General features: G+C 46.6%; 1 protein-coding gene across 1 annotated transcript in view; it reads left to right on the forward strand.

The window, feature by feature from the left end:
* cntn2 (contactin 2) overlaps positions 1–22,723 on the forward strand; it is a 170,931-nt gene that overhangs the window by 108,810 nt on the left and 39,398 nt on the right. Inside the window, exons 7-13 of the mRNA XM_078546404.1 lie at positions 1,518–1,620; positions 8,440–8,621; positions 13,030–13,166; positions 15,216–15,345; positions 16,820–16,970; positions 19,718–19,845; positions 20,674–20,849. Coding sequence (XP_078402530.1) covers positions 1,518–1,620; positions 8,440–8,621; positions 13,030–13,166; positions 15,216–15,345; positions 16,820–16,970; positions 19,718–19,845; positions 20,674–20,849 — 1,007 coding nt within the window. The remainder of the gene's footprint in view (positions 1–1,517; positions 1,621–8,439; positions 8,622–13,029; positions 13,167–15,215; positions 15,346–16,819; positions 16,971–19,717; positions 19,846–20,673; positions 20,850–22,723) is intronic.

Below are 22,723 nucleotides of genomic sequence, written 5' to 3' on the forward strand. Positions count from 1 at the left end.
CTCAGCTAGGCTATTGGCTTTCAGTGTGTCAATGATGTTTCAGTTGGCTAGCTTAAGTCACTCTCATCCCAGTGTCGAAATTAATAAACTTTTTACATAGAATCAAAGAGTGATACAACACCGAAAGAGGCCCTTCAGCCCATTGCACTCTACTGACCCTTTGAAAGAGCTATCCAATTAGTCACACTCGCCTGCCCTTTCCCCATAGCCCAGTAAATCTCTCCCTAAATGCAGCTTGCATTAAAATGAAATAATGGGCATTCACCAGGTGCTGCTACATCTGTTGAAAGGCTAAAGGTCTTCACTAGTTGAGGGTAGGATTGATCTCGGCTATGATGTCCTCCAGCTACCCATTATCCGAGGTTTCTCATTGTGAATGTCCACTTGTGAGTGGCTACAAATGGCAAATAGCACTTGGGGTCCTTGTAGCAGTGAGGAAGGGACATGCGCACAAAAAGGAGGGGAAATGGAAGTTGGAGGGGGGGAGAAGTGGAAAGGAGACAAAAAAGGAAAACATAAAGGTAAATTTTGTTAATCCTCATTAACAATTTAAATTCATATATTTAACATAATAAAATGTACCAAGGCACTCCACAGGCCTGTTATCAGATCAATGATTTCACAACACAAAAAGTCATTAGGACGGCTGGTCAAAAGAGGTAGTTTTTTTGAGAAGCATCTTAAAGGAGGAGAGGCGGAGAGGTTTTGGGTGGGAATTTCAGATCTCGGGGTCTCGGTCAACTAAAGGCTAGAATTTAGATTTACGAGAGTTGTTCCAGGGGTGAGGCGTTTTAGTTATGTGCATGGATTAGCAAAGTTGGGGCTGTTCTCTTTAGAGGGGAGAAAGTAGAGAGGAGATTTGATCGAGGTGTTCAAAATCATGAGGACACTGGACAGAGTCACTATAGGGAGAAACTGTTCCCATTGGTGGAAGAGTCAAGAACCAGAGAACACCGGTTTAAGGTGATTGGCAAAAGAAGTGGCGGTGACATGAGAAAAAGCTCTTTTAAGCAGCAAGTGGGTAGGAACTGGAAGGCACTGTCTGAGCATGTGGCAGAGGCAGATTCAATCATGGCTTCCAAAACAGGAATCGATCATTTTCTGCCGGGAAAACACTTTGCAGGGCAACAGGGAAAAGGCAAGAGAATGAGAATAGTTCTTACAGAGAGCTAGCACGGACAATACAGGTGGAATGTATTCTTTCTGTGCCGTAACCATTCTATGATTCCATGAATCTACCCCAGAGATCAGCTCTGATTTGTGCAGCACCACCATTTTATCCAGTGATACCGGTTATCTGAGTAGAGTAAAGTTCAACTCCAAGAGCAACCAGTTCACTCTTTAAACATTTGAGCTGGTTGAAGGATTGCAATGGCCATTGTGCGTTGGAAGATGATGGAGTGAGTCAAGAAGCAACAATATCATGAAAGGCCTCGTTTTCTTCCTTCACCCTCCATCACCACCTGGAGTCCTTCACCATAGAGCTCCTCCCTCATGTGTTTTTTCTTGCTCTCTAGGTGACACGAGGACTCATTCTCCACACATTCGGGTGAAGTTTCCCACGGAAACCTATGCGCTGGCTGGACAGTCGCTGAACCTGGAGTGCTTTGCCTTTGGAAAGTGAGTGAAGTAAATTTTGTTGCGTAACTCTCAAAATCAACAGTAGCTTTCAAAAGGGAATTGGAACATAAGAAATAGGAGCAGGAGTAGATTATTCGTCCCTTCAAGCCTGCTCTGGCATTCATTAAAATCAAGGCTGATCTCCCAGCTCAACTCCACTTTCCCGCCTTATCCCCAGAGCCCTCAATTCCTTTAGTTCCCAAAAATCTATCAATCTCTGTCTTGAATATACTCATATGGGCTACCAAGTGCGGAGGCGGGCTGTCTGAAAAAGCCGCTTTGGTGATCTGGCCCCTTTGCCCCAGCTGTAAAAATGAACAAGGGCACAAAACAAAACAGCCGTCTAGCTCAATCCCTTCGCCACCACCCCCCGCCCCACGCACTCCCATTGCCAACCCATGCTATCTCATGCCCCCCACCCACCCCACAATGGCCCCTTATGTCCTCCAACCTTAACCCCTCTACCCACCTCCATGACCCTTTATGGCCCCTATACCAACTTAGTGCTAGCTCATGCCAACCCATGCTCCCTCACCCACCACCCTTTGTCCTTACGCCCTCCATGCCAACTCACCCAATATATACCATGGACAGACCTCAGGACCCATACTGAGATGAAATAAAATAACATTCTAATTATCTATTGTTGATTTCACGATTTGAGAAAAAACTCTAATTGATAAAAAACCCATTCACTACATTTAAATCCCTTCACTACTTTATCTCTTATAAAAACAAGCATTTGTATTCATAGCCACGCATCAAAGACTTTAAACCACTTGAATCTGTCAATCAAACTGTGAACCTACTGCCACCCCACTGTGGTAATGTTAAGTTGTAGAATCAGTCATGCAGCACAAATTCTGTAATGATAACCCTCATTCTTCTGTCAACACACAGAGTGAAATAGTGTGCACTCTTTTTTTTAAACTATAGTCTGTTCTTTTTTAAAATTTAAAGGCCAGAAGATTTAATGCCTCGATATCTAGATAGTTCCAAGGAGTGCTAAATGTCAGCCTGGTAGTTCCAATGAGTTTATGCACTTTTTACACACATCAATGTCTAATTTTAACAACCCCAAAGGGAAATTGACCTCTCCCAAACAGCACCTTACCCCTCCCAAAGGTGTCCCCAGACTTATCTAAAAGTGTCCTTGATTCTATCCAAAAGGGTCTCTGGACCTTTCCTAAAGGATACCCGGCTGCTCCAAGTAACTCCAGTAACTTTAGACCTTCTCTTGAAAAGTATAAAGTCCACAGGTCATGGTTTGGACATCCCACTAATAAAAATTAGATCTGCTTGAAGGCAACTGCACCTGTGAACCATGGATGCGCAAACGACAACCCAGGGTCCCAGCTCCATTTTGGATAAGCCGGAGACCCTCTCCATTCCTGCAAAAATTCAGGCCAATGTTTCAGGTCGATGATCCTCCATCGGAAGTGCAAGATGTTAGACATTTACACAATTTAAGCAAATACAGGGCCAAATTTGTCTTGTACCCACATCCATATATGAAATGTGTGGGTGATGTTGTGATATAAAACAGTGAAGTACCATTTGAACCCGTCTAGACATGAGAATCACATTGATGCTATATGACCTTTGAGTTATGAGTCTAGCGATTATGACGCTGAAGTAATGGGGCAAACACTTAGCAATCTCTTATCTACCTCCTCTCTCCTCTGTGCTCCCAGATTATTGAAAATGCTTTAATGCTTGGTTAAAAGAGCGGTGAGGAGAATTTGATATAAGTCTAGGAGTATTTGTTCAATAACAGTGCCAACATGTAATTCTATCCCATAATCTCAGGGAGGCTAGTCACGTACAATCCTCTGTTCACACAGAAAATTTCATCTTAAATTTTTAAATTAAAAAATTGTATATATATAGTACCTTTCACATCCTCAGCACACACCAGAGCATTTCTCAGCCAATGAAGTACTTTTTGAAGTGTAATTGTTGTGGTCTAGACAAATGTGGCAGCCACAAGCTGCAGTGATGAATAATCAATTAACCTATTTTCAGTGGTGCTGGTTGAGGAATAAATAGTAGCCAGGAAATCAGGGGGATCACCCCTGACCTTCAAGCGTCACTAGAGATTGTGCATCTCTGCCATTTTTACATAATTCATGCAAGAGTCACTGACAAGGCTAGCACTCTTGTCCATCCCTAATTGTCCTTGAACTGAATGGCTTGCTGGGCCATTTCAGAGGGCAGTTGAGAGTCAACCACATTGCTGCAGGTCTGGAGTCACATATAGGTCAGATTGGTAAATTTCCTTCTCTGAAGGACATTAGTGAACCAGATGAGGTTTTACAACAACTGATGATAGTTGTCATGGTCACCATTACTGAGGCTAGCTTTACATTCCATATTTTATTAATTGACTTTAAATTCCACAAGCTGCTGTGATGGGATTTGAACCCATGTCCCCAGGATATTAGTCTGGGTCTTTGGACTTCTAACCCAGGGACATTGCCACTATGCCACCACCTCCACCCAGATGTACATAGGACCCCATTCATTATTTTGAGATAAAACTGGCCACATGGTAACCTCTCTGTCCAGTTTCACTTGTGGTGCAACTAAAGAGACCTTGAGTTATCCTTATGAGGCCAGAAGGAGCAGGGGAGCTCTGGGACTACTACATGCCATGTCTCCCCTCCTTCCTGCACCCACACCCACCCCTGCCGACAACCCGATTCCCTGTGATCATGACAGGCAGCTCCCATTTGGGGTGTGGGGTTTTGGGAGACACTCAAAATGCCTTTGTCCTCTTCATTACCAGATCGGACAGGGCACAGCTACACCCCTACTCTCATGTAAAAGTCACAATGACCAAGAGATAGAGTGAAATAGCAAGCACTCATTTATTTAAAAAAAAACTACAGACATTTTTTTAATTTAAAGGCCAAGAAATTTAAATGCCTTAACAGCTTGATAGTTCCAATGAATTTATCCACTGTTACGCATACTCATGTCTGCATTTAACAATCCCAAAGGGCACTTGACCTCACACCCCCACTCCCGTGAAAATGTCACAGTGACCAACACGTGGACATTTATTCCATTAGTGACCTTTCCTCGGTGATTTTTCTTCCAATCCCATGCTTTCTTCTGAGTTTGAATCTTCCTTTGTCCTTGTGGCGCATATCGATGAAACACTAAAAAAAGTTTTTTTTTTAAAATCAGTAAAATTACTTAACACTGTAGCATCGCCATAGTAAAAATCAGCGATGTGACGTGAATGCTTTCTTGATGAAATGGGTGTTGAGGTACATACTTTGGTGCAGGGTAGAGGGAGCTTTAATATTCATCCAGCTCGTGTTTTGCCTGCTCCGGGAGAGATTGACATTCAACACAGTTGGCAGAAGAATATTCTGTTCCTTGCTGATAAAAATAAGAAACCTTCCTCGAATCGCCCCTGTCCTTATTGTTCTTCTTCTCCCTATTTCTGATATAATTTCATTCATTGAATGCCAGCCAGCTGTGAAATGGCATTAGGCGTACTAAGAACATCATGCTGAAATCTAGATATAAGGTTTAGATACCCTGGGGGAATACTGTCTAACGTGGTAATTCCAGCATCCAATACAAGCTGTGGGTGAGCTTATATTAACTTTACAGGGTGTCTTAGCTGGAGCACACCGTTGCCACGGTGATGATTGTTTGATTTTTTTTTAGAAAAGCTATTGTAATAAATAAAGGCTGTTTGTTTATGACCAGTGATAGGTTCTGAGGAAATGCACTGTTAATGTGTTCCAATAAAATGTCGTGGTGTGTTACTTTTAATGTAATTGTTGTCCATTTAAAATAATCAAGTTAATGGGCTGGATGACAAAAGCATACAAAGGGTTTTTAATGGAACACGTAAAACAGTGCACTTCCAGAGGCAATTAAAGTTCTGACTGAGTGTAACTAGGGATCTGTGCACTTTATTTCAGAAAATAAGTATATAAAAACCCTATGCTATTATAAAAACATAGTCAGCTGTGGCTCAGTGGGTAGTATACTTGTCTCTGAGTCAGGTGATTGTGAGTTCAATTCCTCCTCCTCCTCCAGAGATCTGAGCATAAGATTCAGATTGATGTTTCTAGTGAAGTACTGAGGGAGCGCTGCACTGTTGGAGATGTTGCCTTTCAGGGAGGCCATTAAACTGAGGTACCTCAATTAAAATCTGATCAATTGTTGCTTGTGGGAGCTTGCTGTGCAGCCATGTTTCCCATTTTACAGCAATGACTACACTTTGAAAAGTACTTCAATGGCTGTAAAGCACTTTGGGATGTCCTGAGGTTGAGACAGGCATTATAGAAAAGCACATCTTTCATTCTTTGACTGGCTCTCACAATGCGATTGGGCAGACTCGAAAAGGTCAAAGGTCAAGGTCACTGGGGCATGCCATGAAAAAGTTGGTCTAATAACTGACAAATAATATAGGGGAATATTTCCTCACTTAATGTGTATGAAGATGTAAATGTTTAGATCTCTATTATTTGGCTCCCCTTGAAATGTACCCATTTATTACAGGCACAGTCTGATTATTCCCCTGAGTACAGGTTGCAGATCAGACCTGGGCAGAATGTATTGGTTCCAAAGACCCAAGGACTATGATGGTGCTTACAGAGGATTCAGCATCGCCTGGCTGTAACTGGAGAGTGGGGAAGGTTTCCATGGGTCTTTCCTCCACTTTAAAACTCCAGCCATTGCCCCTTCAGCCCCATGTGCAAAGGATGCAATATTTTAAGATTCCCACCATCCTTTTGGGGCCCAGGCTATACTCCTCTTGTATGTCCTATCACACAAGAACACAAGAAATAGGATCAGGGGTAGCCCACACAGCCCATCGAGCCTGCTCCACCATTCAATACAATCAAGGCTGATCTTGGGCTTCAACTCCATTTTCCCACCCACTCCCCCATATCCTACAATTCCCTGAAAGACCAAAAATCTGTCGATCCCAGCCTTAAATGTATTCAACAATGAAGCATCCACAACCTCTGGGGTAGAGGATTCCAAAAGGTTCACAACCCTTCGAGTGAAGGGATTTCTCTTCATCTAAACCTAAGTGGTCGATCGCTTACCTTGAGACTATGCCCCTGTGTTTTAGATTCCCCGACCAGTGGAAACAATCTCGCAGTGTCTGCCCTATGAAGCCCCTTCTGAATCTTGCATTTTTCAATGAGATCGCCTCTCATTCTTCTAAACTCCAGAGGATATAGGTCCATTTTACTCAGCCTCTCATCATAGGACAACCGCCCTCACCCCAGAGACCAATTGAGCGAACGCCCGCTGTACCGGCCTCCAATGCAAGTATATATTTCCTTAAATATGGAGACCAAAGCTGCACACAGTTGGAGTTGAGGTAGAAGATCAGCTATGGTCTTATTGAATGGGAGAGCAGGGTCAAAGGGCCAAATGGCCTACTCCTGCTCCTATTTCATGTGTTCTTATGTTAATACGTTCGAGCAGAACTGCCAACCCTATCTGTGCTGTAATCACATGGGTTCTGCCAGGCTTCTACCAGAGCGACAACAGGACTCTACCCCTGGGGCAGTTCATGCCCACTTTGCTTATCAAAATAATTAGCTTTGATTTTAAAGGTTAATTGATGCAGTTCGTTAGGCAAAGAGATAACAGTATAGGTTTAGCATCATACTGCATGTTTGTTAGTCCTATGCAGCTAGGGATATACAGGCCAAAACTATTCCACCCTTCTCATGCACTACTGCCAGGTCTCAAGTGGGAATGCACCAGAAGTTAGGCCTAACATCAGAATTCCCACAACTACGAATGACAGTACAAGTGAGGATGGAAATAAGATCACAGAATCACAGAATCTTTACAGTGCAGAAGGAGGCCATTCAGCCCATCGAGACTGCACTGGATCGCTGAAGGAGCATTCTACCGAATCTCACTTCCCTGCCTTATCCCCTTGCACATTCTTTCTTTTCAGATAGCAATCCAATTCCCTTTTGAATACCTTGATCGAACCTGCTCCAGCACCCTCTCGAGGAGTTTGTTCCAGACTCCAACCACCCTCTGGGTGAAAAAATTTTCCCTCACATCCCCACCCCCAACCCAAGAATTGGCACCTCCCCAGCCTGGAAAATGCCACTGAGTGGATTGATGGCTGACACACACTGAAGAATGAAGCATATTAATCTCAGCGGACGTAGGGGCCTACCTTGGTCTGGACCCACACATACTAACGGTATGGGTAACATACATAGGTGGTTTTTGACTTCTAACGAAAGAGCTCAGTTGGATCCACTATGAATAAGTTTCTGGAAGAGACCCCCACATTGTCTCCAGCATATGCCAGGATCCCTGGGCTCTCCCTATCTAGTGCAAGGACCTAGGCTTCTGTGAAGGATCTCTTCAAACAAGTGTTCAAAAGAAGAAGAAAACAATGCCAGTTATTAGAATCTGTTACGGGACCTCAGAGAAACATAAACTAGGCTGAAATTTCCAGTGCAATGCCGAGGGAGTGCTGCACTGTCAGAGGTACCATTTTTCAGATTACACCATCCGCCCTCTCTGGTGTACATAAAAGATCCCATGACACAATTTTGAAAAAGAAAGGAGAGTTTTCCCCAGCGCCTTGGCTATAAAATCACCCCTCACCCAACACCACTAAGACAGGTTATTTGGTCAATCATCGCATTGTTATTTCTGGAATCTTGCCATTCACAGATTGGTTTCCTACATCATGAGCTACTTTATTGGCTGTAAAGCTCTTTGGGATTTCCTGAGGTTGTGAAAGGTGTCATATAAATGCAAGTCTTTCTTTGAATAACCTCAGTGTTTGATATCTTCCAGCCCTGTGCCTACCATTAAATGGAGGAAGCTTGATGGGTCACTTCCATCCAAGATCTTGCAATCCATGAACAAGCCTATCCTGCACATTCCCGATGTACAGTTTGAAGATGAAGGCGTGTATGAATGCGAGGCAGAAAACTCAAGAGGAAAAGATTCAACACAGGGAAGAATCATCGTTCATGGTGAGAGGGGCAATCCTGGTCCTCCCATTGAGTTATACAAGAATATAGACTTTTGAGGCCCAATTCTATCTTTGTGCAAGTGGATGAGTTTTGAACTTGCCCCTGAGGCTTTGGGCACCGGTTGACATTCAGGTTAGAGCGTTACCCTTTCATGTCAGGAATTCAGTACATGGTGGGATAAAAGTTAATTTCTTTGTAATGGGACATTTTTGTTAGGCAAGAGTAGGGTTGCAGGAACCTAGGGAGATAGTTGGCATTAAGATATAAAGCAGTCATGGGCTAATTGAATGACAAGACAGGCTTGAGGGGCTGAATGTCTTCCTGCTGTTCTTAAGTTGTGTTGTTTTGGTGGATTTGTTCTTGAAAGTGAGAAACTGGCAAAGCAGCATTTATTACCAGCCCTTGTTACCCTGGGTATATCAAGAGTCAACCACAGAGCGACCAGCTTTAACTCTTGGGGAGGAGCATGGCTTGGCCAGGGTTTGGCCTCTCCCAGGATGGTAGTGGGGAGGGTTGATCTGCAAATCAAAGGTGAATTCACTCATGGTCACTCCTGCTTCGCCACCATAACTTCATGGAAAGTTTAGGGTCAACCTCTCGCCCTGATTAGTGGAGTCTCTGCCCAAATGGCAAGGGCAGGGCAGGAGAAACTTTAGAAGTGCCAACCCCGAGGGCATCTGCAATACACACCCACAGGTCGACAAAAACAAGAGGCTTCCTGTTATAATGTGCTCTTCCAAAATTGAGGATGAAAGGATTTTACTGAGGTAGAGTAGAGTGAGTTTGCTGTGTTCCAGGCCTGGGATTATTACCTGAAACCGGCTGTAGTCTTAGAACTGACATCTTTGATGTTGCTGTGGTCATTATTGACAGTACACCTGTTTGGTCACAGGTTGGAGTATAACTTTGTAATATATTTTCTAATTCTTCTCCTTGTTTTCAAAACCCTCCATGGGCTTGCCCCCCTCCCGATCTCTGTAGCCACCTCCAGCCCCACAACCTTCACTCCTCCAATTCTAGTCTCTTACCCCTCCCCCATTTTAATTGCTCCACCATTGGTGGCTGTGCCTTCAACTGCCAAGGACCGAAACAACGCAATTTCCTCCCTACACCTCTCCACCTCTCTACCACTCTTTCCACCCTTAGGGCGCTCCTTAAATCCTATCTCTTTGACCAAGCTTTTAGTCACCTGTCCTAATATCTACTTATTGGCTCAGTGTCAAATTTAGTTTGATAATCGCTCCTGTGAAGCGCCTTGGGACATTTCACTACATTAAAGGTGTTATAAAAATGCAAGTTCTTGTTGTATATTCAAATAGTAATGATTTGTCTGTTAGAATGTAGTGAAGTAAGCTCCAAAATTACCTCCGCTAAGTCCGTGTGGTATAATATTCCTGAGATTATGGGTCATTCATTCTCTTATTCTTACTGAAAAGGGAGACATTTTGCCAAAGCTTTACACCTAGTACTCATCAGAACAAATGCAAGAATGCCAAATTTCAGACGATCACAACAATTTATGCCACAGGAGAAAAGGGTGCTGATTGGTTAGCAGGTCAACTCTGATTGGCCAAGGCATTGCCAAGGGGAAAGCAATGGGGAAACCTAGGGTCCCCAAGCTCCCGGTGGTTCAAAAAAGGCACACAGCTTGAACACATGACTTTTATTCGCAGAGAACGGGTCCCTGTACATGAACATCTGTTGCGAGCAAGTGTAAATGAGCCACGTTATTCTTTTATGTATATATAAGGTTAACTCCACTACTACCCTTAGCTGCTGCTTTCAATGATGTTTTTTCAATTGTGAGGAGATGGGAAATAGAGGCCCGACACCTCTCAAAGGCGATAAAGGTAGAATTTAAAGGGAGTCCATTGGGTCATGCTGCGCTCCAACACACTGTGGTGCTCAGATAGGTTTAGCGTTGGTGGTGATCTGGGAGCACGAGGACTTCCTGGCTACAAATGGTTCATGTTTCAAGCGAAAGGAAAAGGTCCAGATTGTGTAGAATACAGTTGGATGGGTGCCAGTCATGTCATTCTCTGATTACCTCAACTAAGGAGCGACATTGAGCCTCAGGACAATGTCCGCTGTCAGGACTCGTTATTCTACATTGTCTGAATTATTTAACCCAAAGTTGATGGTTCTCTTTTCTTGGTGGAGCTGCTGAGGCCTGAAATAAAGCAGGGAATCAATAACATCGCTGAGCTTTGTCAATCCATCTGGTTAACTCGACAAATACTGGTGTGGTCTTACAGCCAGACAGCCAGTCATTATAACCCAAACTGGTCATTGATGCCTATGAACTTTGAGTAATTTTCTCCCTTATGTCAGTTCCCATCTCTGCCCAATTACTGTGATGCTTCCATTCTGTATCTCCCAGCATACAGTTGCGCCTTCTCTACTATTAATCTCCAATCAGTTGCCTGCAACCTAACTCACACCAAGTCCCATTCACTCATCACCCCTGTGCTCGCTGATCGACATTGAGGCATGGCATGACCCGGAGCCAATTGTAAAATTTTCATTCTTGTTTTCAAAGCCCTTCCATGGCCTCTCCCCACCCACCCTCTGTCACCTCCTCCTGCCCTACGACCCTCCGAGATCTCTGCACTCCTCCAACTCCGGTTCCTCGTGCACTCCCCACTTCCTTTTCCCCACACTGAGGCCGGAACTTTCCAGCACGCCCGCGGCGGGCTCCCCCTGTGGCGGGTGTCAGCGAGCCATTGAAATCTCTGTTCACATCGCTTTGGCAGGAAGATCCCGCCAGCGTGAGGGGCTGGGAAATCTGGCCTTAGTAACCGTCCTTTCAGCTGCCTGGGTCCTAAACTCTGGAATTGTCTTCACAAGCATCTCGATCTCTCTACCCACTCTTTCCTCCTTTCAGACGCTCGTTAGCATCCCCTTCTTTTGGCTCAGCATCGATTTTTTTGTCCGATTATCACCCTGTAAAGCACCTTGGGACGTTTTACCACGTTAAGAGGCGCTATGTAAATGAAGTGTTGTCGGATCCACATCTTTAATCAACGGACGATCTGAATATTCATCGTGTCTGATACAGAAATGGGAAGTCAATAAAAAGGAGACACGGGCAATTAAGTAAACACAAGATGGTGTTCCTGTGTGAAGCAGATCAGGTTTGACTTGTGCCTGACTGCACACAGTGGGAGACTAATCCCAACTCCTGACTGCTGTGTTAACTGGAATGTCCCATATTGTAAGGACTAAGGGGTGTACTTCATATCACAGAATATCCTCAGTCCATTCAATCAAGAATGATTTGTTAGATCAAAAACCGACAAAGCAGCCCATCGCTCCAGGGAAAAAATGGGATTGCACGGAAAATTGGCTTGTGGTATTCTATCGACCACATTCTCTGATTCTCACTCGTTCTCTGGTGAGAATGTTAAAGTTCGCTTCCACACGGATTGGTTGAGGCAAGTAGCACAGATACGTTTACAGGGAAGCTAGATAAACACATAAGGGAGGAGGGAATAGAAGGATACGTGAAGAGGGCGAGATGAAGGAAATGGGGCGGGAGGAGGTATAGGAACAGAGGGACTGGGGGCGGAATTTTACATCCCGCGGGCGGGTGCGTGCCCGACCTGGTCGGGCGTAAGGTCACGGGGGGTGAGGTCGGGCGAGCGTCCCGATGTCTTCGCACGTTGGCGCAATGTTTCACTCGGCGGGCGCGCGCAGAAGTCGGAAGCGTGCCTGCCGACAATTACGAGGCTAATTAAACCCATTAACGGTGAGTTGTCTCCGATTGTTCGTGGCCCGTCCAACCTTACGGCTGGCGGACGGGCGAGTCAGCCAGGCGGGCTCTACATTCCTCATCAAACCTCATCCAAGGGCAGGATGGAATCTCCGTTATGAAGTAAAATAAGGATAAATATCGGTGGACAGCGTTTTTATCAGCTTTATTTTCAGGTGATGCAAGGATGTGTTTTTCAGCTTTTTAAACCTTTATTTAATCATTTGAAGGTCAGCAGCTCCCTGAAGCAGCTGTTCTGCCTCCAGGGAGCTCCCTCGCAGCGCTCACCCGCGCCCGCGGTGACATCATCACCCGCCCTCTTCCCACCCCCCCCCGCACCCCGGCAGTGCTGAGCATTTCAGCGCGAGTGTCACGCTAGCTGGCCATTAATTGGCCAGCGTGAAATGGCGGTCAGGGGCCAATCACGGTCGGCGGGCCATTTCCCAGCCATTCCCGGGCCCGCTGATCGCACGCACCCAGCAAGGGTAAAACTCAGGCCCAGGAGTAGGCCATTTAGCCCCCTCGAGTCTGTTATGCCGTTGTATAAATGCCCATGGCCTTGCCAAATGGTCTGTGACTGTGCTGTACAATTCTACATAATTTTATGCCCCCCCTCTTCCCTTCACACTTTGACTCTCTTCTCATTCTTTACTCTAGCTCACCCGGAATGGCTTCAGATTATCAGTGACACAGAGGCTGACGTCGGCTCCAACCTGTGGTGGAAATGTGCAGCCGCTGGGAAGCCTCGGCCCACATGCAGGTGGCTGAGAAATGGCCTCCCGATAAATTCTAAGGTGTGGACCAAATTAAAAACCGCATTTTGCTTTGTGATCAAATATCATGTTGGGAGACCATGCTCTGTGGTTACAGCTGGTCATAAATGGGCTAGTAAAACTGTGAAGCCTTTGACCTGTTTATCTCATTGGCTCTTGGATTTGTAGACATATTGCGTATAGATATTTCATCCTCCGATTCTCCTCTCTCCTCGCCAGGAGGTATCTATTCAATAGGCCCATTCTCAGGGTGTGGGCATCATCGGCAGGGCTGGCATTTATTGCTCATCCATACTTACCCTTGAGAAGGTGGTGATGGGGATTCTTATAGAACTGCAACTGCTGATAATGGGGAAGATACTCCTGCGGTGCAATTGTGCTGCAATTGGGGTTCTGACCCAGCAAGGCGATATGGTTGGAGGTTTGGCGTTGCCATGCACCGATTGCCCTTGACCTTCCAGTGTTGGAGGCCATGGGTTTGGGAGGTGCTGAAGCAGGAGCCTTACTGCATCTTGTAGGCGATGCACTACCACAGCCACTGGGTTCTGGTGGTGGAGGGAATGGACATTTAAGGTGGTGGATGGAGTGCCAAACAAGCGGACTGCTTTGTCCCTGGACAACACCGAGCTTTTTGAGTGGAGCTAGAGTCACACCCATCCAGGCTGCATTCCACCATACCTCTCACTCGTTCCTTGCGGATGGTGGAGAGGCTTTCAGGTGTCAGGTGATGAGTTAGGAGGGCGGATATTGCAACCCAGGAACCCTGACACCGATGCCAGAGGTGCACAGCTCACCTGATAATGGGAGGGCAACCCATTCCGTAACTTTCCTGGTTCTCTGAGTGCGTCTACAGCAGGAGTGCCTGGGACACATTATCAAGGAGCTGGAGTGAGTGATGGAATCTTGCCGAACCTATGTGGACGGGGCACTTTCCTGGTGAGCGGGAGAAGGGAGGGGTCCCGGACATGGACCAATGGCTGTGCGGGGGAGATGTCAGTGCCGGTGCGATGGGGAGGAATGGCAGCCTTTCCCCACTGACAGTTCTCAAGAAGTCAGGAGCACTGCTGAAGCACTGCAGCCGCGTTATGGGGCAGCTAAATAATCAACACAGAGTCAAGGCTTAATTCGGTTTGGCACACGGCTTGTATCGTGCCTCCCACCACCCCCCACCCGACTTTTGCTGTTGCCAACAGGATTAGCTGGGCACCTTGAATCTCATCACCCGATTTTCCAGGGAAGTTGGCTTCAACAATCGGCACAAGTCTAAGGGCTGGACACTCAGCAGCTGTTCACAACAGGTGGCCTTTCTTTGTGCCTGAGCCTCTATCATAATGGTTGGCCTGCTATTTGACCAGTGTAGGCATCACAGTAGAGTCCAATCTCCCCCAATGACCATCCATCACACTTCTCAGCAAGCGTCAGTGGAAAACATTTGCAGGGCTATGGAGGAGGAATGCTGATGGGTGGAGAGAGGGTGGTGGAGGAGGAGTGGGATAACTGGATAACCCTTTCAAAGGATGGGAAATGTGGCCTCCTTATGTGCTGTATGATTCTAAGGGATTAAGGAGACTAGGAGACACAACAGAGTATAGTGTTTTCAAACTTTTGGACAGAACAATATCGGATAATTGAACAATTATCTCTTCCTGTCTTGTACGTTGTTATGTTCCATAGATTACTTGATGAGTATTTTTAAATAATGTGTAATAATTTATATATTCAGGGGGCCTCATACTAATGCTGGTTTTAGGCATGCCATTGAATTTGGCTGTGGTACCTACACAGATTGGGTGTGGGCCATCCCACTGCCATATTGGTGTGTTCTGCACCCATTTCACACCCAAGCACGACGCATACAGCTTCTACCCTCTGGCCTTTCCAATAGGACTTACCCAGATGACCATCAGAACTGGGGAACTTGGCCGAGTTCTCGACTTCCTAGTCCAAGGCTATTTAAGGCCACTTCCATTGGTCTCATTGAGGTGGAGGGAGGAAGGCTACTTCAGAATCAAACTCTTTTCCATTTCTGTTAACCTCTTCTCTCCCAAACATTAACTTTGACTCTTTCAGAGCCGCATTGAAGTCAGCAATTGCGCGCTGAAAATTTCAAGACTAGTTAAGGATGATTCCGGAATGTACCAGTGCGTTGCGGAGAACAAACATGGAACCATTTATGCCAACGCGGAGTTGAAGGTTCAAGGTTGGTTGGATATTGATGCAGATAAGAACCTCTGTCTAATGCCCATTGATGTTAACTGAAAACTCAACATTCAACACAGGCTCATTGGGCAGAGAGTGGGCACACATCATTCAGAAGAATTCTAGCCTCAAAGCAACCTCAAACACACCTTCTCTTTACAGACATTGGTGTCGACCCATTTACTCATTAGAACCATTGGCTCAGAAACTGCTCCCTTCCTCCAAATGTAGCAGTGCCGGTAAACAGCTAAAGGGATTCTCTCCAGTAGCAGGTCTGTGGCTGCTAACAAAACAGAAGGAAGGTGCTACATTGCAGAGCCATATGCAGGAGTGAAGTGTCCAGCAGAGTGTGAGAGTGAGTGTCCAGAGTGAGTGTGATTGTCGAGCAGTGTGTGGGTGTGAGTGTCCAGAATGTGGGAGTGTGTGTTCAGAGTGTGGGAGTGAGTGTCCAGCAGAGTGCGAGAGTGAGTGTCCAGTGGAGTGTGGGAGTGAGTGTCCAGTGGAGTGTGGGAGTGAGTGTCCAGCGGAGTGTGGGAGTGAGTGTCCAGTGGAGAGTGGGAGTGAGTGTCCAGTGGAGTGTGGGAGTGAGTGTCCAGTGGAGAGTGGGAGTGAGTGTCCAGTGGAGTGTGGGAGTGAGTGTCCAGTGGAGTGCGGGAGTGAGTGTCCAGCAGAGTGTGGGAGTGAGTGTCCAGTGGAGTGTGGGAGTGAGTGCCCAGTGGAGTGTGGGAGTGAGTGTCCAGTGGAGTGTGGGAGTGAGTGTCCAGTGGAGTGCGGGAGTGAGTGTCCAGTGGAGTGCAGGAGTGAGTGTCCAGTGGAGTGTGAGAGTGAATGTCCAGCAGAGTGTGAGAGTGATTGTCCAGCAGAGTGTGAGAGTGAGTGTCCAGCAGAGTGCAGGAGTGAGTGTCCAGTGGAGTGTGGGAGTGAGTGTCCAGCAGAGTGTGAGAGTGAGTGTCCAGCAGAGTGCAGGAGTGAGTGTCCAGCGGAGTGTGGGAGTGAGTGTCCAGCAGAGTGTGAGAGTGAGTGTCCAGCAGAGTGCAGGAGTGAGTGTCCAGCAGAGGGCAGGAGTGAGTGTCCAGTAGAGTGCGGGAGTGAGTGTCCAGCAGAGTGCAGGAGTGAGTGTCCAGGGGATGTGAGAGTGATTGTCCAGTAGAGTGCGGGAGTGAGTGTCCAGCAGAGTGCAAGAGTGAGTGTCCAGCAGAGTGCAGGAGTGAGTGTCCAGGGGATGTGAGAGTGAGTGTCCAGCAGAGTGTGAGAGTGAGTGTCCAGCGGAGTGTGAGAGTGAGTGTCCATCAGAATGTGAGAGTGAGTGTCCAGCGGAGTGTGAGAGTGAGTGTCCAGCAGAGTGTGAGAGTGAGTGTCCAGGGGATGTGAGAGTGAGTGTCCAGCAGAGTGTGAGAGTGAGTGTCCATCACTGCTGCTGGCTCTAGTCTGTTTTGAATCATTCATTCCAGTGATTTCTGGTCTTTCATTCTCAGCTTTTGCTCCGGATTTTCAGTTAAAGCCGGTGAAGCGGCTAATCCCAGCAGCCCGGGGAGGGGAGGTCCTGATCGAGTGCAGGCCCCGAGCAGCACCCAAACCAAGCATCTTCTGGACTAAAGGGACGGAGATTCTTTCCAACAACACAAGGTCAGTCACTATAATCGCCTCATCGACGAGACATGCGCCAATGTCCCTGGAGTTATGCAGCTTTATCATTGGGAGGTTGAATTGACGGGCCGAGACAGGATATCATCAGAGTTAGGAAGAGTGGAATTGGAAGAAATTTTCCTTTATACTCGTGCTGGCAATCGGTTGGGAGGCATAAAGATATAGGAAATGGTCTCTGAATGGTAGAATGTGACAACTGATGTCACGTCTGAACCTGTAAAGCCTCAGCTCCCTCAGCTCCTCACCGCGTATATCAATAATCCGAGTGAAGAAATAGGTTTTTTATCCAGGTTTGCAGAAGATACAAAGTTAGGAGGCACAATAAGGAGTGGAGCTGGAAGCAGTAAGTTACAAAAGAGACATAAACAGATTTAGCAAGTGGGAAAAACTGAAGCAGATGCAGTTCATAGAAATCATTGAATGGAACTGGGCCAACCTCAAAAAGAGCTGGGGCTTCAAGAGCAGGTCAGAGGCTGGGAATTTCGCAACAAGTAACTCACCTCCTGACTCCCCAAAGCCTGTCCACCATCTACAAGGCACAAGTCAGGAGTGTGATGGAATACTCTTCACTTACCTGGATGAGTAAGGCTCCAACAACAATCGAGAAGGTTGACACCGTCCAGGACAAAGCAGCCCAGTTAATTGGCACCCCCTCCACCACCTTAAATATTCAATCCCTCCACCATCGATGGAGTGGCAATAGTCTGTACCTTCTACAAAATGCAATGTAGCAACTCACCTAGGTTCTTTCAACAGCACATTCCAAACCCGTGACCTCTACCATCCACAAGGACAAGGGCAGCAGATAGGTGGGAACATCACCACCTGGAAGTTCCCCTCCAAGCCACACACCACCCTGACTTGGAAATATATCGCCGTTCCTTCACTGTCGCTGGGTCAAAATCCTGGAACTCCCTTCCTAACAGTGCGTGCATCTACACCACATGGGCTGCAGCGGTTCAAGAAGACGACGCACCACCACCTTCTCAAGGGCAATTAGGAATGGGCAATAAATGCTGGTCTATCCATCCTGTGAATGAATGGAAAAAAATACAGAAGAGAAGGAGGCTATTTGGATCACCATGTCTCTGCTGGTCCTTTGAACAAGTCCTTTGAACTTAGCCCTCCTGCTCTTTCCCCATTGTTCTGCAATTCTTTTCCTTTCTAGAATTTTTTTCTGTGCATCCAGTTGTTAATGATCTGGAATTCATGGCCATGAAAGGGCACTGGAAGCAGATTCAATAGCAACTTTCAAAAGTGGAGTGGATATATACATGAAAACGAAAAATTTGCAAAGTTGTGGAGGACAAACGACGGGAGTGGTTTCAAAGGGCTGGCAGAGTTACGATGGACTAAATAGCCTCTCTCTGTGTTGGACGATTGTATTTGGGGAACACTTGTTATTCAGGCTGTTATTGGCAAATGCTCTATCAGAAATAAAGGAAAATATTTTGAGAAACAAAAAAGATTGAAAGAGATGGGGAAAAGACAGTGGAATGGAACTTATATATTTATTCATTCGCAGGATGGGCCATCTCTGGCCGGGCCAGCATTTATTGCCCATCCCTAATTGCCCTTGAGAAGATGGTGGTGAGCTGCCTTCTTAAACCGTTGCAGTGCATGTGGATGAGAGCTTCTCGTAGCGGTTTTATAGTTTGAATGGCTTGCTAAACCATTGCAGAGGGCAATTAAAAGGCATCATATTGCTGTGGATCTGAAGTCACACGTGGGCCAGACTGGGTAAGGACAGCAGGTTCCTTTTCCCAACGAACATTAATGAACCAGATGGATTTTTATGACAATCTGATAGCTTCATGGCCACCATGACTGACACTAGCTTTTAATTGCTCATTTACTTAATTAGCTGAATTTAGATTCTCCAATTGCAATGGGGTTTGAACTCATGTCTCCAGATCTATCGTCCAGGCTTCTGGATTATTATTAGTCCAGTAACATAACCACTACTATACCATGGAGTACCTGGGCCTGAGAGGATAGATCTATCAGAGACCTGGGGCGGAATTTTACGTCGGCACATTTTACGGTCCCGCCGAATTCAGTGGGCTTTTGAACGGCTCACCGCATTTAACGGCCCCAAACCCTTCTGCAACAGAGCCGTAAAATTCCACTCCTGACGTTCCTATTCTCAAAGTGTGCACACCAGGCAAGAAAAGGGAAGGAACACATTCAAGGACAGGGACAATCGAAGGTATTTCTTAAAGAACCTTTTCAAGGTAGGGTGAGGCAACAAGGTGAACTGGCTTTTTCGAGGGAACATTACAGACAGAAAGCGATCAGCCTCCAGTGGTGGAGCGGAGGTAGCAAAGAGCAAGTGGTAATCTGTTGTTGCAGGAGTTGGGGTGGGGTGGTTTCTGGGCTGGGATCTATGACTGGAGAACTTCCCTCTGATGAGAGGGCACAAAGGTTATGGAGGGCTTTGAAGATGAGCACTGACCTTGAAGTCACTTCACGGGGGCACAGGAACCCAGCGCATGTTGTTGGGGTTGGCGGGCGTTATGGGTTTTGCACAGGAGGGAGGACACAGTCTGAGAAGTTCTGTGTAAGCGAGGAGTTAGGGACGATGGAGGGAATCAGCGAAGAACTGGAAACCCTCTGCGTGGGGTCTCCTCGGTCTTCAGCCACGCGTTAAACATTTGACCGGGTCCGAGGGCGTTCTTCGTTCATGATTTTGCTACTTCCAACACGTCTTTGTTTTGATCACACAGGATGACCATATTCCCAGACGGCGCCCTGAGGATTCAGAATATAAGCCGAACGGACGAAGGAAAATACACCTGTTTTGCGGAGAACTACAAGGGGAAAGCAAACAGCACAGGCACTGTGTCAGTCAGAGGTCAGTCTGGACGGTCTGTATTTAGCAGGGATGTATACAGCGCGCCCGGTCAATAGGCTACACCCCAAGAAGACCTCGGGCTGGATTTTACAGCCTCAAATCAGGTGGGCTGCACCCCCCCACCACCGCCTCCCCCTTCCCCACCCCGCACGAACGTGATATAGGGCGTGATGAGGCGGTGTCGGCAATACGACATCACCACGCCAGTCTCCCAAATTAGGGAAGGCAAGCGGGGGCGGAATTCAACCATTCTGAACTAAACCGCCTGCAATTTTTCATTGCCTGCTGCATTTCCCAGGCATCGGTGGGAGTGTTTCACAGCAGCTGTAACAAGAGCAGAGGAAAAGTCTCTCCACCAGGCCCATGGTTGAATGTACAGCATCTTTATGATTTTTTAATGACTTTTTTTTTGTATTTTTTGAGCCTTCAAAAAAAAAGTAGAGACCGATTCTGAGAGCGGGGGGGGGTCTTTACATTTCTAGCTGTGACTGGCTTCTGTTTGTTAGCATTACCCCTCTGCCTCATGATGTCCCGGCCTACAGCCCCGATTGGGCGCAAAGCCTTTGGGCCTATAATTAGCCACCTCCCTGCCGGACGGCCACCAATTGGGCATCTGGCGCTTGATTGGATGAGCTGAGACAGTGGGCACGGGAGCGTGCGGACCACTCAGTTTCCTTTCCGTCTCCCTCACCCTGCCCAGAAGCGTAAAATCCAGCCCCTCATTTCTCTTTCTGGATGTTTAAGCACATTCTGCTGATGTCTTTTCTCTCTATCTCTATTTAACCTCCTTTACTGACTCACGCCTCTGTTTCTCCCACTCTCTTGCAGACGCCACAAAAATTACCCTAGCTCCATCCAATGCTGATATCAACCTTGGTGAAGACATCATACTGCAGTGCCATGCAAGCCATGATCCGACCATGGACCTCACCTTCACCTGGGTGGTCAACGAGTCTCCTATAGACTTTGACATAACGGGGGGGTACTACCAACGTGTTTCCATGGTGAGTGTAACGCAACAAAGAAGCTGAGCCTCATCTTAGGACAAGGAGGGTGTCTGATTTTCCTCCATATTCGACAATATACGACAAGAAATTAGACACCCGGGGTAGAATTTTCCCCCCCGTTGGTGGGGGGGGAGGAGCAGGAGCGGGCACAAGCAGGCACGCCGCTGATCGGGGGCATGCCGCCATTTTAAGTGGGCAGGCCAATTAGGCTATACACTCCCTGTGCAGGCAGGCGGGGGATTCCCTCAGCCGGGAGTGCGCTCTTTTGAGCACGCACGCGAAAGAGCGCACTGATCCCCCCGAGGCTAAGTGCCGCCTCGGGGAGATCGGCTCAGAATTAAAACTTTTAAGGTAAATGTTTAAGAAATTTCCCTGACACGTCCCCTCATATGACACTGTCACATGAGTGAGGACATGTCCATCACTTTAACTCAAACCTTAATTAAATATTTAAGAACCCCTCATGAAACCTCATCCCACCCGTGGATGATGTTTCGTGCTTTTCCTGAAGCCCTCCGGGGCTCCCGGCCTGCCCGCCAGCCCTAAGGTTGGGCGGGCTTTGACCTGTCAATGACCTAATTTGTTTTATGAATGGCCTCAACAGGCCGTTGACAGGTCGGTGGGCGCACAGCTGACTCAACTGCACCCCCGCCGACCTGAAAGTGGAAATGACGCGGGGAGACGGCGGGAGTTCCGCCCGACATCATCCCGCGTCAATTTACACGTCGGAGAGTGGGCCCCGATCCCGCTCGCCAACCTAAAGATCCTGCCCCCGGTTTCTGAAAGTACTTTGATTAGCCCGTCGTTAGTTGTGCCTTTTTTTTGTGATTCATGTAGAATAACAAGCATTTTTTACGCTTCTCATTAAAAAAGCATCTTCCCCTGTAAAATGGGAGGCTTGGACATTCCTTTACTAAGTGCCGATGTTTCACAAGGTACTTCACAAATAGGCATAAAGAAATAAATGGAGAACCAGAAAAGGAAAGATCAGGAGCAGTAACTGAAAACTTCATCAAACAGGAGATTTTTGTGAAGGGCAAGAGTTGGAGAGGTTTAACGAGTGTGATTCAGAGAGGACCGGGGCAATTCAAGGCTCTTGTTCCAGTGTTGGAGCAAATGGACGAGGGAGTCCCAACCTGATACTCATCCTGATTCTTGTTTTTAAATCCCTCCATGGCCTCACCCATCCTTATTTGTATAACCCCCTCTAGCTCTGCAACCCCGCAAGATCTCTGCCTTCCTCCAATTGTGTCAGCTCCTGATTTTAATCGCTCCACCACTGGCGGCCATGCCTTCTGCTGCCAAGGCTCTCAGCTCTGGAATTCCCTCCATAATACTTTCCATCTCCACCTCTCTTTTCTCCTCTAAGACACTCTTTAAAAACTGCCTCTTTGACTGAGCTTTTGATCACCTCTCCTAATAGGCGACTCAGTGCCAAATTTTATTTGATAGTGTTCCTGCGAAGCATTTTGGGATGTTTTACTCTGCCAAGAGCGCTATATAAATCCAAGCTGTTGTAAGACGTGCTTTGATCAGTTTGTCCTGGATATGAGAGACATATACAGCGACTCTGAATTCTTTAAGCAAAAATACTGTTCCACAGTAAATAACTGGCTTTGCAAACATAAATATCGCAAGAACATCATTAATGTACACAGTGCACAATAAATCAACAATTAAAATATTTAGAACACTGTCTGTTTAATCATTTATTCAGCAAAGCATAATTTAAATTAAATTAATAATTTAAATATAAACAAATACTGAACCTTGTTAAGGTAGATTTTCAAAGATTTTCACAGTATCACAGCGCTAGTCATGTCTGAGCTCTATTCCACCCCTTCTCCTTCTATTTCCTGTGCTCTAGCTTT

This window comes from Cetorhinus maximus, chromosome 8, assembly GCF_964194155.1.
Source record: "Cetorhinus maximus chromosome 8, sCetMax3.hap1.1, whole genome shotgun sequence".
Taxonomy (NCBI): Eukaryota; Metazoa; Chordata; class Chondrichthyes; order Lamniformes; family Cetorhinidae; genus Cetorhinus; species Cetorhinus maximus.